General features: G+C 47.1%; 1 protein-coding gene across 1 annotated transcript in view; it reads right to left on the reverse strand.

Annotated features, from left to right (window-relative positions):
- ZNF487 (zinc finger protein 487) overlaps positions 1 to 15,612 on the reverse strand; it is a 27,163-nt gene extending 11,551 nt beyond the window's left edge. The window contains 1 exon segment of the mRNA XM_017849048.1: positions 13,792 to 15,612. Coding sequence (XP_017704537.1) covers positions 13,792 to 13,953 — 162 coding nt within the window. The 5' untranslated portion in view covers positions 13,954 to 15,612.
- Positions 15,613 to 15,862: the final 250 nt, after the last annotated feature.

Consider the following 15,862-nt stretch of genomic DNA (forward strand, 5'->3'; position numbering starts at 1 on the left):
CCTCAAAAAAAAAAAAAAAAAAAAAAAAAAAGAAAACGTAGCTGTTGGGCAGAGGACTGCCGTTTAGCAACCTGACTCATCCTACACAGGCACTCTAAATGCTAAGCCAGAGGCCAAGGTCTGAGCAGCAGCAAGACTGCTCCGCCAACGGTTGCTGTAATCCAGGCAAAAGATGTCATGGAGAGGACTGCAAAAGGTCAGACTCTGTGGATATATTCTGGATGTATGCCCCAGAGGTTTTTCTGACAAATAAGATGTGTAAGACAAGAAAAAAACAGGTCAAAAATAATTCCAAGGGGTCTGCTATCAAACAAGAAGGCAAAGGAATGCTCCAGAGGTTGTGGGTTTGGGAGAGAAAATCCAAGAGGCCAGTTTTAATCATGTTGAGCTTGCGTCTATAAAATACTCAAGCAGAGATGTAGAGTGGACAGTTAATATATGCATCCAAAGTATAAGAAGAAATATGAGCTGGAGAGATTACCAGGAGGGATCAGGCCCCAGAGAGTACTGCTGACAAGACACTGCCAAGGGAGAGGCCTCGGCCAGACAAAGTACAAGTGATAAAAAAAGGAGGCAGCCAAATGCCAAGGTAAATAGGGGCAGGTCCCCAGTGAAACCTCCAAGTCAAAGACAGTTTGAAGCCTGAAAGCCAAGATTAGAAGTTAAATCCTCAGACCAGACTGAGAACTTGTCTTCCTCTTTGGTATGCTTTCCTCTAATCCCTGCTCTTCATCTATTTTATATATAGCTACCCTTTCCTAATTGGGTTTTTTTTTCTTTTTTTTTGAGACGGAGTCTCGCTGTCACCCAGGCTGGAGTGCAGTGGCGCAATCTTGGCTCACTGCAAGCTCCACCTCCCGGGTTCACATCATTCTCTTGTCTCAGCCTCCCGAGTAGCTGGGACTACAGGCGCCCGCCACCATGCCCGGATAATTTTTTGTATTTTTAGTAGAGACGGGGTTTCACCGTGTTAGGGATGGTCTCAATCTCCTGACCTCGTGATCCGCCCGCCTCGGCCTCCCAAAGTGCTGGGATTACAGGCGTGAGCCACCGTGCCCGACCTCTCCTAACTGGTTTTCTACACTGGCATGCCCACCATTGAGTGGTGTCTTCACTTTAACGTTTTTTGCATACTCACAAACCAATGAGCCCATACTCTCCATTCTGAGTCCTATAAAGAAAGAACCCCGACTCAGTCAGTAGAGGGGGAGACGGCTTGACTTCAGAGAGAGACGATTTGACTTCAGAGAGACAGCTTGACTTCAGAGTGATGGCTTGACTTCAGGCAAGGGGCAACCTGACTTCAGGGAAGGCAACCTGTCCTTCCCGTCCCCTTTCCAGTTCCCCTCTCTACTGAGAGCCATTTTCTTTGCTCAGTAAAATTATCTGCCTTCACTATCCTTCATTTGCCTGTGTGACCTCATTCTTCTTGGACACCAGACAAGAGCTCAGGATCCACTGAGTGCGGGTACATAGAAAGGCTGTCACACTGGTCCTTTGTCCTCACCAGAGGAGGGCAGCCACCCCATGCAAGGAGGCAAGGGGCCAACTGAGCTGCTAACACACAGCTGTCTGCAGACAGCAAAACTAAGAGAGCACTGTAACACTTCCTCTAGGGTTCTGGGGTCGTGGGCACCCTCACCTTGGCACCGCCATCCATGTGTGCGAGCAAGTGCGGGATCTGGCTGGCCATTCTGGACACGGAGCTTGTTCCTGCCAGTGCCCAGAGCAGCCAGCCAGATCCTGCACTCACTCACGTGCTCCATCCTGCAAGGTGTTGAGCGCAGTGGGCCGACTAAATGGGACAGCCCTGTCACGAGTCCAACAAAGGGGCCAAGAAAAATCCTGCATCGCAATGACCAAGGACTACACATAAACATTCAGTGGCAGGAAGGAAAGGAGGAATCAGTAAACGATGAGAGAAGGAAAGTTAAAAGTTAAGGCTGGAGGCCGGGCGCGGTGGCTCAAGCCTGTAATCCCAGCACTTTGGGAGGCCGAGACGGGAGGATCACGAGGTCAGGAGATCAAGACCATCCCGGCTAACACTGTGAAACCCCATCTCTACTAAAAAATACAAAAAACTAGCCGGGCGAGGTGGCGGGCGCCTGTAATCCCAGCTACTCCGGAGGCTGAGGCAGCAGAATGGCATAAACCCGGGAGGCAGAGTTTGCAGTGAGCTGAGATCCGGCCACTGCACTCCAGCCCAGGTGACAGAGTGAGACTCCGTCTCAAAAAAAAAACAAAAAGTTAAGGCTGGCAACATGGTGTAACCCTGTCTCTACAAAAAAATACAAAAATTAGTGTGGTGGTGCATGCCTGTAGTCCCAACTACTTGAGAGGCTGAGGTGGGAGGATCACTTGAACACCTGAGCCTGGGATGTCGGGGCTGCAATGAGCTATGATCGTGCCACTGTACTCTAGCCTGTGTGACAGTGAGACACTGTTCAAAAAAGAAAGGAAAAAGTTAAGGCAAAGTACAGTGGCTCTCACCTATAATCCCAACACTTTGGGAGATCAAGGTAGGAAAACTGCTTGAGCCCACGACTTCCACACCAGCCTGGGCAATATGGCAAATCCCATCTCTACAATAAATAGAAAAATTGCCCCAGCGTGCTGGCTCACACTTGTAATCCCAACACTTTGGAAGGCCGAGGTGGGTGGATCACCTGAGATCGAGAGTTCAAGACCAGCCTGACCAACATGGAGAAACCACATCTCTACTAAAAATACAAAAAAATTAGCCAGGTGTGGTGGCGCATGCCTGTAATCCCAGCTACTCGAGAGGCTAAGGCAGGAGAATTGCTTGAACCTGGGAGGTGGGGATTGCAGTGAGCCAAGATCACACCATTGCACTCCAGCCTGGGCAACAAGAGTGAAACTGTCTCTAAATAAATAAATAGAAAAATTAGCTGGGCGTGGTGGCAGGCACCTGTAGTCCCAGTTACTCAGGAGGCTAAGGTGGGAGTATCACCGAAGCCCAGGGAGCTCAAGGCTGAAGTGAGCGGTGATGGCACCACTGCACTCCAGCCTGGGCAACAGAGTAAAACACTGTTCCCCCAACCAAAACAAAATTAAAAGGGGAAGTTAAAAGAGTGTGGTGTCCTGTAAGCCAAGTGAAGAAAATCAACCAGAAGGGAAAAACACAGGCATACCTAAAAGACAATGTGCATTCAGTTCCAGACCACTGCAATAAAGCAAATGTCACTTGAGTCACATGAGTATGTTGGTTCCCCATGCATGTAAACGGTATGTTTTCACTATACTATAGTCTATTAAGTGTTCAATAGCATTATGTCTAGGAAACCAATGTACATGTCCTAATTTTTTTTTTCTTTTGGAAGACAGAGTCTCGCTGTTGCCCAGGTTGGAGTGCAGTGGTGTGATCTCACTCAGCTCACTGCAACCTCTGCCTCCTAGGTTCAAGAAATTCTCATGCCTCAGTCTCCCGAGTACCTGGGATTACAGGAGTACACCACCATGCCCACCTAATTTTTCTATTTTTTGGTAGAGACAGGGTTTCACCATGTTGGCCAGGCTGGTCTCAAACCCTTGGCCTCAAGTGATCCGCCCACTTTGGCCTCCCAAACTGCATGAGCCACTGCATACAGACATATCCTAATTTTAAAATACTCCATGGGCTAAAAATGCAGGCCAGGTACACTGGCTCATGCCTGTAATCCTAGCACTTTGGAAGGCTGAAGTGGGAGGATCATTTGAACCAAGGAATCAAAGATCAGCCTGGGCAACATAAGGGACCCCGTCTCTATTTTTAAAAATAAATAAATAAATGTTGGCCAGGCGCAGTGGCTCATGCCTATAATCCCAGCACTTTAGGAGGCCGAGGCTGGTGGATCACCTGAGGTCAGGAGTTCGAGACCAGCCTAGCCGACATGGTGAAAGCTCGTCTCTACAAAAATACAAAAATTAGCCAGGTACGGTGCACGCCTGTAGTCCCAGGTGCTTGGAAGGCTGAGGCAGGAGACTCGCTTGAACCCGGGAGACAGAGGTCACAGTGAGCCAAGGTCACACCACTGCACTCCAGCCTGGGTGAAAGAGCCAGACTATGTCTCAAAAATTAAAGTAAAATAAAATAAATGCTAACAATCATCTGAGCCTACAGTGAATCATAATCTTTTTGCTGGTAGATGGTCTTGCCTCAATGTTGATGACTGCTGACTCATCAGAGTGGTGGTGTGCTGAAGGCTGGGATGGCTGTGCAATTTCTTAAAATAAAATGACAAGTATGCCACATTGATTGACTCTTTTTTTTCTTTTCTTTTTTTTTTTTTTTTTTTGAGACAGAGTTTCACTCTTGTTGCCCAGGCTGGAGTGCAATGGCATAATCTCAGCTCACTGCAACCTCTGCCTCCCAGGTTCAAGCGATTATCCTGCCTCAGCCTCCCAAGTAGTTGGGATCACAGGCATGTGCCACCACGCCCGGCTAATTTTGTATTTTTAGTAGAGACGGGGTTTCTCCATACTGGTCAGACTGGTCTCAAACTCCTGACCTCAGGTGATTGATCCACCTGCCTCAGCCTCCGAAAGTGCTGGGGTTACAGACATGAGCCACCGCACTCGGCCAACTCTTCCTTTCATGAAAGATTTCTCTGTAGCACAAAATGCTGTTTAATTTTACCTACAGAACATCTTTCAAAATTGGATTCAATCCTCTCAAACCCTGCTGCTGCCTTATTAACTAAGTTTATTTAAGTCTAAATTCTTTGTTGTCATTTTAACAATGTTCACAGCATCTTCACCAGGAATAGATTCAATCACAAGAAACAATTTTCTTCTCTCATGCATAAGAAGCAACTCATCTGTTCAAGTTCTACCATAAGATTGCAGCAATTCAGTCACATCTTCGGGCTCCACTTCTAATTCCACTTCTCTTGCTATTTCCACATCTGTGGTGACTTCCTCCACTGAAGACTTGAATCCCTCAAAGTCATCCATAAGGGTTGGATTCAAGTTCTTCCAAATTCCTATTAATGTTATTTGGACCTACTCCCATGAATGGTCTTAGTGGCATCTTGATCAGTGAATCCATTCCAGAAGGTATTCAATTTACTTTGCCCAGATCCATCAGAGGAATCACTCTCCATGGCGGCTATAGCCTTACAAATTTCCTTTTTTTTTTTTTCTGAGATACAGTCTCACTCTGTTGCCCACGCTGGTGTACAGTGGCACAATCTCGGCTCACTGCAACCTCTGCCTCCCAGGTTCAAGCAATTCTCCTGCCCCAGCCTCCCAGATAGCTGGGATTACAGGTATGCACCACCATGCCCAGCTAACTTTTGTATTTTTAGTAGAAACAGGGTTTCACCATATTTGCCAGGCTGGTCTCGAACTCCTGACCTGAGGTGATCCACCCGCCTCGGCCTCCCAAAGTGCTGGGATTACAGACACGAGCCACCACGCCTGGCCACAAATTTATTTCTTAAATAATAAAAGTTGAAGGTCAGGCACAGTGGCTCACGCCTGCAATAACAGCACTTTGGGAGGCCAAGGCGGGTGGATCACGAGGTCAGGAGTTTGAGACCAGCCTGGCCAACACGGTGAAACCCTGTCTCTATTAAAAATACAAAAATTAGCCGGGAGTGGTGGCTTGTGCCTGTAGTCCCAGCTACTCAGGAGGCAGAGGCAGAAGAATCACTTGAACCTGGGAGGTGGAGGTTGCAATGAGCTGAGATCGTGCCACTGCACTCCAGCCTGGGCGACACTCCATCTCAAAAAAATAAAAATAAAAAATAAAACTTGAAAGTCAAAATCACTCCTTGGCCGGGCGCGGTGGCTCACGCTTATAATCCTAGCACTTTGGGAGGCTGAGGTGGGCAGATCACTTGAGGACAGGAGTTCAAGACCAGCCTGGCCAACATGGTGAAACCATCTCTACTGAAAAAAATACAAAACAATTAGCAGGCAGGCACCTGTAATCTCAGCTACTCAGGAGGCTGAGACAGGAGAATCGCCGAACCTAGGAGGCAGAGGTTGCAGTGAGCCAAGATCACGCCATTGCAATCCAGCCTGGACAACAAAAGTGAAACTCTGTCTCAAAAAAAAAAAAAAAAAAAAATTACTCCTTGATCCATGGGCTGTAGAATGTATGCATGCTAGTAAGCATGAAAACAACATTAATTTCATACCTCATAGCTCTTGTGTGACTAGCTGTTGATGAGCAGTAACATTTTGAAAGAAATATTTTTTTCGGAACATTAGGACTCAATAATTTGTTTAAAATAATCAGTAAACCAGCTGGGCATGGTGGCTCATGCCTGTAATCCCAGCACTATGGGAGGCCGAAGTGGGTGGATCACGAGGTCAGGAGTTGGAGACCAGCCTGACAAACATGGTGAAACCCCATCTCTACTAATAATACAAAAATTAGCTGGGGGTGGTAGTGCACACCTGTAATCCCAGCTACTCAGGAGGCTGAGGCAGGAGAATCACTTGAACCAGGGAGGCAGAGGTTGCAGTGAGCCGAGATCACGCCACTGTACTCCAGCCTGGGCGACAAAGCAAGACTCCGTCTCAAAAAAAAAAAAAGAAAAGAAAAAAAAATTCAGCAAACTATGCTATAAACAATATGCCAGCCAGGCACAATGGCTCACACCTGTAATCCTAGTACTTTGGGAGGCCAGGACGGGTAGATCACCTGAGATCAGGAGTTCAAGACCAGCCTGGCCAACATGATGAAACCCAGTCTCTACTAAAAATACAAAAAATCAGCCGTGCGTGGTAGCACGCACCTGTAATCCTAGCTACCCACGAGGCTGAGTCAGAAGAATCACTTGAACCAGGAGGCAGAGGTTTCAGTGAGCCGAGATCGTGCCACTGCACTCCAGCCTGGGTAACACGGTGAGACTCTGTCTCAAAACAAAAAAGAAAAGAAAAAAAAGTTTTCCTTTGTATTTACATTTGGGCTGTTTGGCACAAGAGGCCTAATTTGGGCCTGTCTTGGCATTTGATATATGCCTTCCTCATTAAGCTTAATTATTTCTAGCTTCTGAATTAAAGTGGGAGATGTATGACTCTTCCTCTCACCTGAGCGCTGAGAGGCCACTGCAGGGTAGTTAACTACCCTAATTTCAATATTGTTGTGTCTCAAGGAATAGGGAGGCAAGAGGAAAGGGAGAAAGAAAGGGGAAGAGCCAGTCAGTGAAGCAGTCAGAACACAGGCAACATTTGTTAATTTTAACTGATTTATATACGGTTTGGGGTATCTCAAAACAATTAAAATAATAACAGAAATCACGGATCACAGATCACCATAATAGATAATAATAAAAATGTCTGAAATAGTGCCAGAATTACCAAAATGTGACCCAGACACACAACATGAGCACATGCTGAAAAAGAAAAATAGTTGTGAGGCTAGGTGAGGTGGCTCATGCCTACAGTACCAGGGCTCTGGGGGACCAAGGTGGGAAGATCACTTGATGCCAACTGTACACAACTGTAGTCCCAGCTACTCAGGAGGCTGAGGCACGAGAATCGCTTGAACCCAGGAGGCCAAGGTTGCAGTGAGCTGAGATCAAGCCACGGCACTTCAGCCTGCTGACAGAGGGAGACTCTGTCTCAAAAGTAAATAAATAAATAAATAAATAGTGTCTACAGATTTGCTCAATGCCGGGTTTCCACAAACTTTCAATTGTTAAAAAAAAAAAAAAAGAAAAGAAAGAAAAGAAAAAAGAAAAAAAAGCACAATATCTGCAAAGTACATTAAAGCAAGGGACAATAAAACGAGGTGTGCCTGTAACCAATGATATCAAATGTGGCTAGAAAGCCACGTAAGAGGGGCTGGGCATAGTAGCTCAACCCTATAATCCCAGCACTTTGGGAGGCAGAGGTTGCAGTGAGCTGGGATCGCACCACTGCACTCCAGCCTGGGCAACACAGCAAGACTCCGTCTCAAAAACAAACAAACAAACAAACAAACAAACAAACAGAAAGAGTAATTCACTAGATAATTAATTTTTAAAAAAGAAAGTCATGTTAAGAGGAAGACTGAAGATTTCACCACTAGAGGTCACTGCTGGGATAGCCTTAAGGACTGGGATAGCCTTAAGGCTTTGAGTTCCCTACAGACCAACCTTGGAGATAGAGACAAAAAGCAAAGTAAACTGTGAACAAGTTTTGGTCTGAATGGGGTTATGTGAACTAATGTGTGTGAGACATAGCTTTGCCCTGGAACAAACACCCCTGCCACCCACCTGGGGATGACAAATGACAAGGTAGAAAGAAACAACTTGGACTTGTATCAAGTTCTAAAGGATAATTTCCCTAATATAAAGAAATTAAATCTGGCCAGGCACGGTGGCTCAAGCCTGTAATCCCAGCACTTTGGGAGGCCGAGACGGGCGGATCACGAGGTCAGGAGATCGAGACCATCCTGGCTAACACAGTGAAACCCCGTCTCTACTAAAAAATACAAAAGCTAGCCGGGCGAGGTGGCGGGCGCCTGTAGTCCCAGCTACTCAGGAGGCTGAGGCAGGAGAATGGCGTAAACCCGGGAGGCGGAGCTTGCAGTGAGCTGAGATCTGGCCACTGCACTCCAGCCCAGGTGACAGAGCAAGACTCCGTCTCAAAAAAAAAAAAAAAAAGAAATTAAATCTATAATTTTAAAACTATTCATAAAGAAAGGCCAGACCCTAGCAAAATTCACTGCTGTAATTTTACAAGCAATAAGGAATAAATAGCACCAAACTTACACAAGCACTTATGGAGAATAAAGAGAAAATACTAAACATGTTTTCTGAAACAGGTATAAAATTAATATACACCTAACAAAGGCCAGGGGCAGTGGCTTATACCTGTAATCCCAACGTTTTGGGGCCCAGGAGTTCAAGACCAGCCTGGGCAATATACCAAAACACCATCTCTAAAAAAATACAAAAAATTAGCCAGGCATTATGGTACATGCCTGCAGTCCCACCTACTCAGGAGGCTGAGATCAGAGGATTGCTTGAGCCCAGGAGTTCAAGGGAGAGGTGAGTTATGATCATCACACCACTGCACTCCAGCCTGGTAACAGAGCAAGTTACAGAGCTAAAACAAAATAGAGCAAGTTTTGTTTTTTGTCTCAAAAAAACAAAAGGCTGGGCTGTGCACGTTGGCTCGCACCCTTTGGGAGACCAAGGCAGGCAGATCACCTGAGGTCAGGAGTTTGAGACCAGCCTGACAAACATGGTGAAACCCTGTTTCTACTATAAAATACAAAAAGTAGACGGGCGTGATGGTTAACCCCTGTAATCCCAGTTACTCAGGAGGCTGAGGCAGGAGAATCGCTTGAACTGGGGAGGTGGAGGTTGCAGTGAGCTGAGATCGCACGACTGCACTCCAGCCTAGGCGACAACAGTGAAACTCTGTCTCAAAAAATAAATAAATAAATATTAGAAGAGGCCAAGTTTGATAGCTCACGCCTGTTATCCCAGCACTTTGGGAGGCCAAGATGGGCAGATCACTTGAAGCCAGGAGTTCAAGACCAGCCAGGCCAACATGGTGAAACTGTGTCTCTCTAAAAATACAAAAATTAGCCAGTCCTGGTGGTGCATGCCTGTAATCTCAGCTACTTGGGAGGCAGAGGCACAAGAATCGCTTGAACCCAGGAGGCGAAGGTTGCAGTAAGCCAAGATAGTGACACTACACTTCAGACTAGGCAATAGAGTGAGACTCTGTCTCAAAAAAAAAAAGACTTTCAAGAAAGGAAAATAACAGCCAGGCATGGTGGCTCATACTTGTAATCTCGACACTTTGGGAGGCTGAGGTGGATGGCATCTGAGGTCAGGAGTTCAAGACTAGCCTGGTCAAGATGGCAAAACCCCGTGTCTACTAAAAATATAAAAAATTAGCTGGGCATGGTGGCAGACGCCAGTAATCTCAGCTACTCAGGAGGCTGAGGTATGAGAATCGCTTGAACCCAGGAGGCAGAGGTTGCCATGAGCTGAGATCATGCCACTGCACTCCAGCCTGGGCGACACAGCAAGACTTGGTCTCAAAAAAAAAAAGAAAGAAAGAAAACAACAGACTCTTTCAGAAACAAAGACACAAAAATATCTAACAATTTGTCATGGAATATATTTTAAAAGGATAAAACAACAATATAACTTTGTTTCTGGAAAATAGGCTGGTTTAACATTTGAAAATCAAAACATTAACAAAATTAACTTGATCCATAGGTTAATATCAATCAATCCACTGAAAAAGAGGAAAACAATATAATCATCTCAATAATAATTAAATTCATTCTTCTGGTCTATTAGCTAAAAACAAATAATAATAATTAAACGGCTGGCCGCAGTGGCTCACGCCTGTAATCCTAGCACTGTGGGAGGCCGAGGCAGGCAGATCATGAGGTCAGGAGATCGAGACCATCCTGGCTAACACAGTGAAACCCCATCTCTACTAAAATACAAAATTAGCCAGGCGTGGTGGCAAGCGCTTGTAGTCCCAGCTACTTGGGAGGCTGAGGCAGGAGAATGTTGTGAACCCAGGAGGTAGAGCTTACAGTGAGCCGAGATTGAGCCACTGCACTCCAGCCTGGACAACAGAGCGAGACTCTTGTCTCAGAAAAAAAAAAATAATAATAATAATAATTAAACTCACAGCCTGAGCAACATGGCAAAACCCTGTCTGTAGAAAAAATAAAAAAATTAGTCAGGCATTGTGCTGTGCACCTGTAGTTCCAGCTACCTGGGAGACTAAAGTCAGAGGATTGCAGTGAGCTGTGATCACACCACTGCACTCCAGACTGGGTGACAGAGTGAGACGCGACTTAAAAATTTTTTTTAAAAAGTTCAAATTCAGCACCCACTGGATGATAAAAAGTCTCAGTAAACCAAGGGCCAGGAGCAGTGGCTCACTCCTGTAATCCCAGCATTTTGGGAGGTCAAGGTGGGTGGATCACCTGAGGTCAGGAGTTCGAGACCAGCCTGGCCAACATGGCGAAACCCCGTCTCTACTAAAAGTGCAAAAATTAGCTGGGTGTAGTAGCATATGCCTCTAGTCCCAGCTACTTGGGAGGCTGAGGCAGGAGCATCACTTGAACCTGGGAGGCGGAGGATGAAGTGAGCCAAGACCATGCCACTGCACTCTAGCCTGGGTGACAAAGTGAGACTATGCCTAAAAAGAAAGAAAGAAAGAAAAGAAAAGAAGAGAGAGAAAGAGAGACAGAGAGAGAGAGAAAGAGAGAGACTGGATACCTTAGAAACAGCAATAATGAGAGGCAGGAAGAGGAAGAAGACTTCACGGACAAGACAGAAAAGAAATAACCACAGAGGAAGGAATAGATCAGAAACCAACTGAGAAGACATTCTAGGGAGATTAAACATGAGCATCAACTGGACAGAACGCTCAATTAAGGCAAGCACTGAAGTACCCATGACATTTGGATACCCCTACCAGGCAGAACCAGCAAGTCATGTTGTTCAAAATGAGAAAGGGAAACGTGGAGATACTTGCCAGAAAATACAGCTTTAACCTTGCTGTTGTACAATCTATACATACATTTAAGGTGTTTATCTGAAGGTGATATAATCCATTCTTTCATGCAGCTATCTCAGCTTCTATGCCTGGATCAAGCAGGACCATCAGAAAGAGGTCTATGGGACCAAGGTGCCTCCATCCCTAGAAATGCACTGACTGGAGTACTCCACCCACACAAAGTACTCAATTACAGGCAGCAGACTGCACTGATTTCTGGTACTCATTGAAAGACTGAAGACTGTCTACTAAGCCATCTACAGGAAAACTGGAAAAAGAATGTTTTTTAGACTTCAATGCCAATAACTCTTTTCTTTTTTTTCTTTTTAAGGGGCTTTCCAGTGTGAAAGGAAAATAAATCTTGGGGCACCAAAATCACTAAGCTAAAGAGAAAAGTCAAGCTGGGAACTGCTAAGGGCAAACCTGCCTCTCATTCTATTTAAAGTCACCCCTCTGCTCACTGAAATAAATGCAAAACTGATTGCCTCCTTTGAAGAGGCTAATCAGAAACTCAAAAGAATGCAACTATTTGTCTCTTACCTACCTAAGACCCTGGAAGCCACCTGCCCTCCAAGTTGTCCCACCTTTGCTTCCAGTTGTCCTGCCTTTCTGGACTGAACCAATCTTACATATATTGATTGATGTCTCAAGTCTCCTTAAAATGTATGAAACCAAAGTGTGCTCTGCCCACATTGGTGCATGTCTGATCAGGACCTCCTAAGGCTGTCATAGGCGCATGTCCTCAACTTTGGCAAAATAAACTTTCTAAATTAACTGAGGCCCATCTCAGATATTTTGGGTTCACACTGGCAAAAACTGGAAAGCCTGCTAGACAAATTCTAAGAGCCGTAACTCTTTTGAGTCTAGTTCTGTTGCCAAGGTTGGAGTGCAGTGGCGGGATCGCGGCTCACTGCAAGCTCCGCCTCCCGGGTTCACCCCATTCGCCTGCCTCAGCCTGCCGAGTAGCTGGGACTACAGGCGCCCGCCACCACGCCTGGCTAATTTTTTCTATTTTTAGTAGAGATGGGGTTTCACGGTGTTAGCCAGGATGGTCTCGAGCTCCTGACCTCGTGATCCGCCCGCCTCGGCCTCCCAAAGTGCTGGGATTACCGCACCCAGCAAAGAGCTGTAACTCTTAATGTCTCATGAGGAATTTTTTTTTTTTTTAAATTAAGGCGGAGTCTCCCTCTGTTGCCCAGGCATGATCTCGGCTCACTGCAATCTCCAACTCGCACGTTCAAGCTGTCTCATGAGAAATTCTTTTCTGTTTTCCCAAGATGGAGTCTTGCTCTGTCGCCCAGGCTGGAGTGCAGTGACGCGATCTCAGCTCACTGCAACCTCCACCTCCCGGGTTTAGGCGATACTCCTGCCTCAGCCTCTGGAGTAGCTGGGATTACAGGCATGCACCACCATGCCCAGCTATTGTTTGTATTTTCAGTAGAGACGGAGTTTCACTATGTCAGCCAGGCTGGTCTCGAACTCCTGACCTTGTGATCCCCCCTGGCCTCCCAAAGTGATGGGATTACAGGCATGAGCCACCACGCTAGGCTTTTTTTTTTTTTTTTTGAGATGGAGTCTCACTCTGTCACCCAGGCTGGAGTGCAGTGGCTCTATCTCAGCTCGCTACAACCTCCCCCTTCCGAGCTCAAGGGATTCTCCTGCCTCAGCCTCTGGAATATAATGAATGGGATGACCTGGACACTCACCCCTCTGGAGTTCAGTGGTTTTCATCTTTCACGTCAGGCAGAAATTAGTAATCCAGGAAGCTGTTCCCTGCTCTACTTTCTGAGTAAGCATGGTGGAAGCACCCACATCTCTCAAGGCCACTGCGGTAACGGGCATAGCACGGGGAGCTCAGGATCTGGAAAGAGTAGATAATTCAGAAAAATTCAAAGGCCGTTGGGGTGTTTAAGACAGAATTTTCTTGGCCAGGAGTGGTGGCTCACGCCTGTAATCCCAATACTTTGGGAGGCGGAGGCGCGGGGATCACCTGAGGTCAGGAGTTCGAGACCAACCTGGCCAACATGGTGAAAACCTGTCTCTACTAAAAATACAAAAATTAGCCAGGCGTGGTGTCACGCGCCTGTAATCTCAGCTACTCGGGAGGCTGAGGCAGGAGAATACAGTGAGCCAAGATCACGCCACTGCACTCCAGCCTGGGTGACACAGCGACACTCTATCTCAAAAGAAAAAGAAAAATAATTTTCTTAGAAGTAGGTAGCATTTCTTTCCCTCCCAACCAGGTTCTCTCAACCCTGAAGATGGGGAGACATTTCCTGGGCAAGCCTGACCCTAGGTTTAGGCCCAGCTCACCTGACAGCTGGAGCAAAACTCCCGTTGAGTCAGCTGGGATGGCTTGTGGAGCACAAGCATTACATATTGCATCTCTCCGTGCAAATCTGGGTCGTGTTCTTTCTCAGCCTCGTCCTCTGCTGCTGTGAAAACTGGTGAGAGGTTTCCATTCAGGTGGGCCATGCTTCCTCCACCTCACAAGTGCTGCTCTGTTTTCAGAGATTAGGAACTGGCCCTAGGGGCCAAAATCATTTTATTTGGGGCTTACATCAGGGCCCTAAGTCTTGGGACTCCCTGTGCCCCAGGATCTCGGGTTGGTCCTTCAAAAACCCAACCAAGACGACTGAGGACACATTGGCTGGACGGTTCAGACGAGGCCCGGGGCCCTCCATTATTAAATGCGGGCCCACAAACCCTGACTACAAGTGCCCCAGGATAAAACGGAGCTGGCATTATACTTGGCAACGATGTCTGGCGCTCAGTGCTGTAAGGATGCAACGCTGGACTTCCGCCGAATGGGCTTTTAGTGGGCAGGCAGAGCGGTGAGCCCCGAGGTCCAGCTCCCAGGCTGTGCTAGGGCGGGCGGTGCCCGCCTCCCTTCTGGAGCGCGAAGCGTCCCCGTAGTCCCCACTAGGGTGCGCAGTAGCGTCGGCACAAGACCGCCATTACCGACTGCCAGCCTGGCGCGCTGTCTCCTGTGCACCAAAGGGCCAAGGCCGCGGCCCCGCCCTCCCGCGGGCTCTGCGTGCTCTTTGAACCCGCAGGCGACCCGACCACGGCCCAGCCCTGCCACTACGGGAAATGGGCCGCGCATGCGCGGCAGTGCCCGTCGCTGTCACAGGCGTGACTCGCGCCGCGGACTTAAAGGGGCCGTTTCCCGTCAGGCTCCGCTACGAACCCTCGCCTCGCCCCGCCCCGAGCTGCGTCCTCCAGCCGCGCGGGGGCGCGTCAGGCGTTGACCCGGACGCAGACAAAAGACCGCAAAGGACGCCTGCACTGCAGGCATGGAAAGGCGAACGAGCCCGTGGCGCATGGATTCTTCCGGAAAGCAAAGCGGCTTTGTGATGCGGCCGCAATCACAATGCCAATGGGCTGGTGCTCGCTTCTCAAAATTTGAGACTTACTTGCAATACACAGAATTTGGGGGTGAATAAAAGTGCAAACTAAAAGAAAACGACTATCACACACAGCCTCGTATCCCGTAGAGGACTTTTTTTGAGACAAGGTCTGGCTCTGTTGCCCAGGCTGGAGTGCAGGGGCGCAGTCAGGGCTCACTGCACAGCAGCGATGGAAGCAATGTGTATGTGAGGACTTGGCATGATTCACTCCCTACATAATCAAGTACTAATGTTCCCACTGGAATAGGTGTAGAGAGAATGCATTCTTGACATGGTTCTACGAATAAGGGAAATTTTGTTTTAATTCTGCTTTATCTTTTCTGTTTTTCAGACTAGTCTCTACTAATTTAACTGCATCAAGTACATCAAAATCAATTTTAATTAAAAATCCAAAGTTTATTCCAGAGCTATCGATTTTCCAGCATGTTTTACAGCACAAGCATTAATGTTACACTAAATGAATTTTGCATTACTTGGTTTAAAACTACTCTTTCAACAACATTGAATATTAACATAGCACAAATCAGATCATTCACAAGTTTCAAAGCACATAGATGGTATTTGTAGGAGACTGACAAGTGATGGAGTTAAATTTTTTAAGCTAGTGAAAGGAGACCAGTATAGTCATAATAAACACTGTCCTCGGCTTACTGTTCAAAAGTATTTTGAAAATCTGTGAGTCGAGGGCCAGGCGCAGTGGCTCACGCCTGTAATCCTACCACTTTGGGAGGCTGAGGCGGGAGGATTGCCTGAGCTCAGGAGTTTGAGACCAGCCTGGGCAACACGGTGAAACCCTATCTCCACTAAAACACAAAAAATGAGCCAGGCGTGATGGTGTGCACCTGTATTCTCAGCTACTCGGGAGGCTGAGCAGCAGAATTGCCTCAACCCAGGAGGTGGAGGTTGCAACGAGCTGAGATCGTGCCACTGCACTCTACTTCAGCCTGGGCGACAGAGCAAGACTCCATCCCTAA

This window comes from Rhinopithecus bieti, unplaced genomic scaffold, assembly GCF_001698545.2.
Source record: "Rhinopithecus bieti isolate Rb0 unplaced genomic scaffold, ASM169854v2 scaffold_32096, whole genome shotgun sequence".
In the NCBI taxonomy this organism is placed as follows: domain Eukaryota; kingdom Metazoa; phylum Chordata; class Mammalia; order Primates; family Cercopithecidae; genus Rhinopithecus; species Rhinopithecus bieti.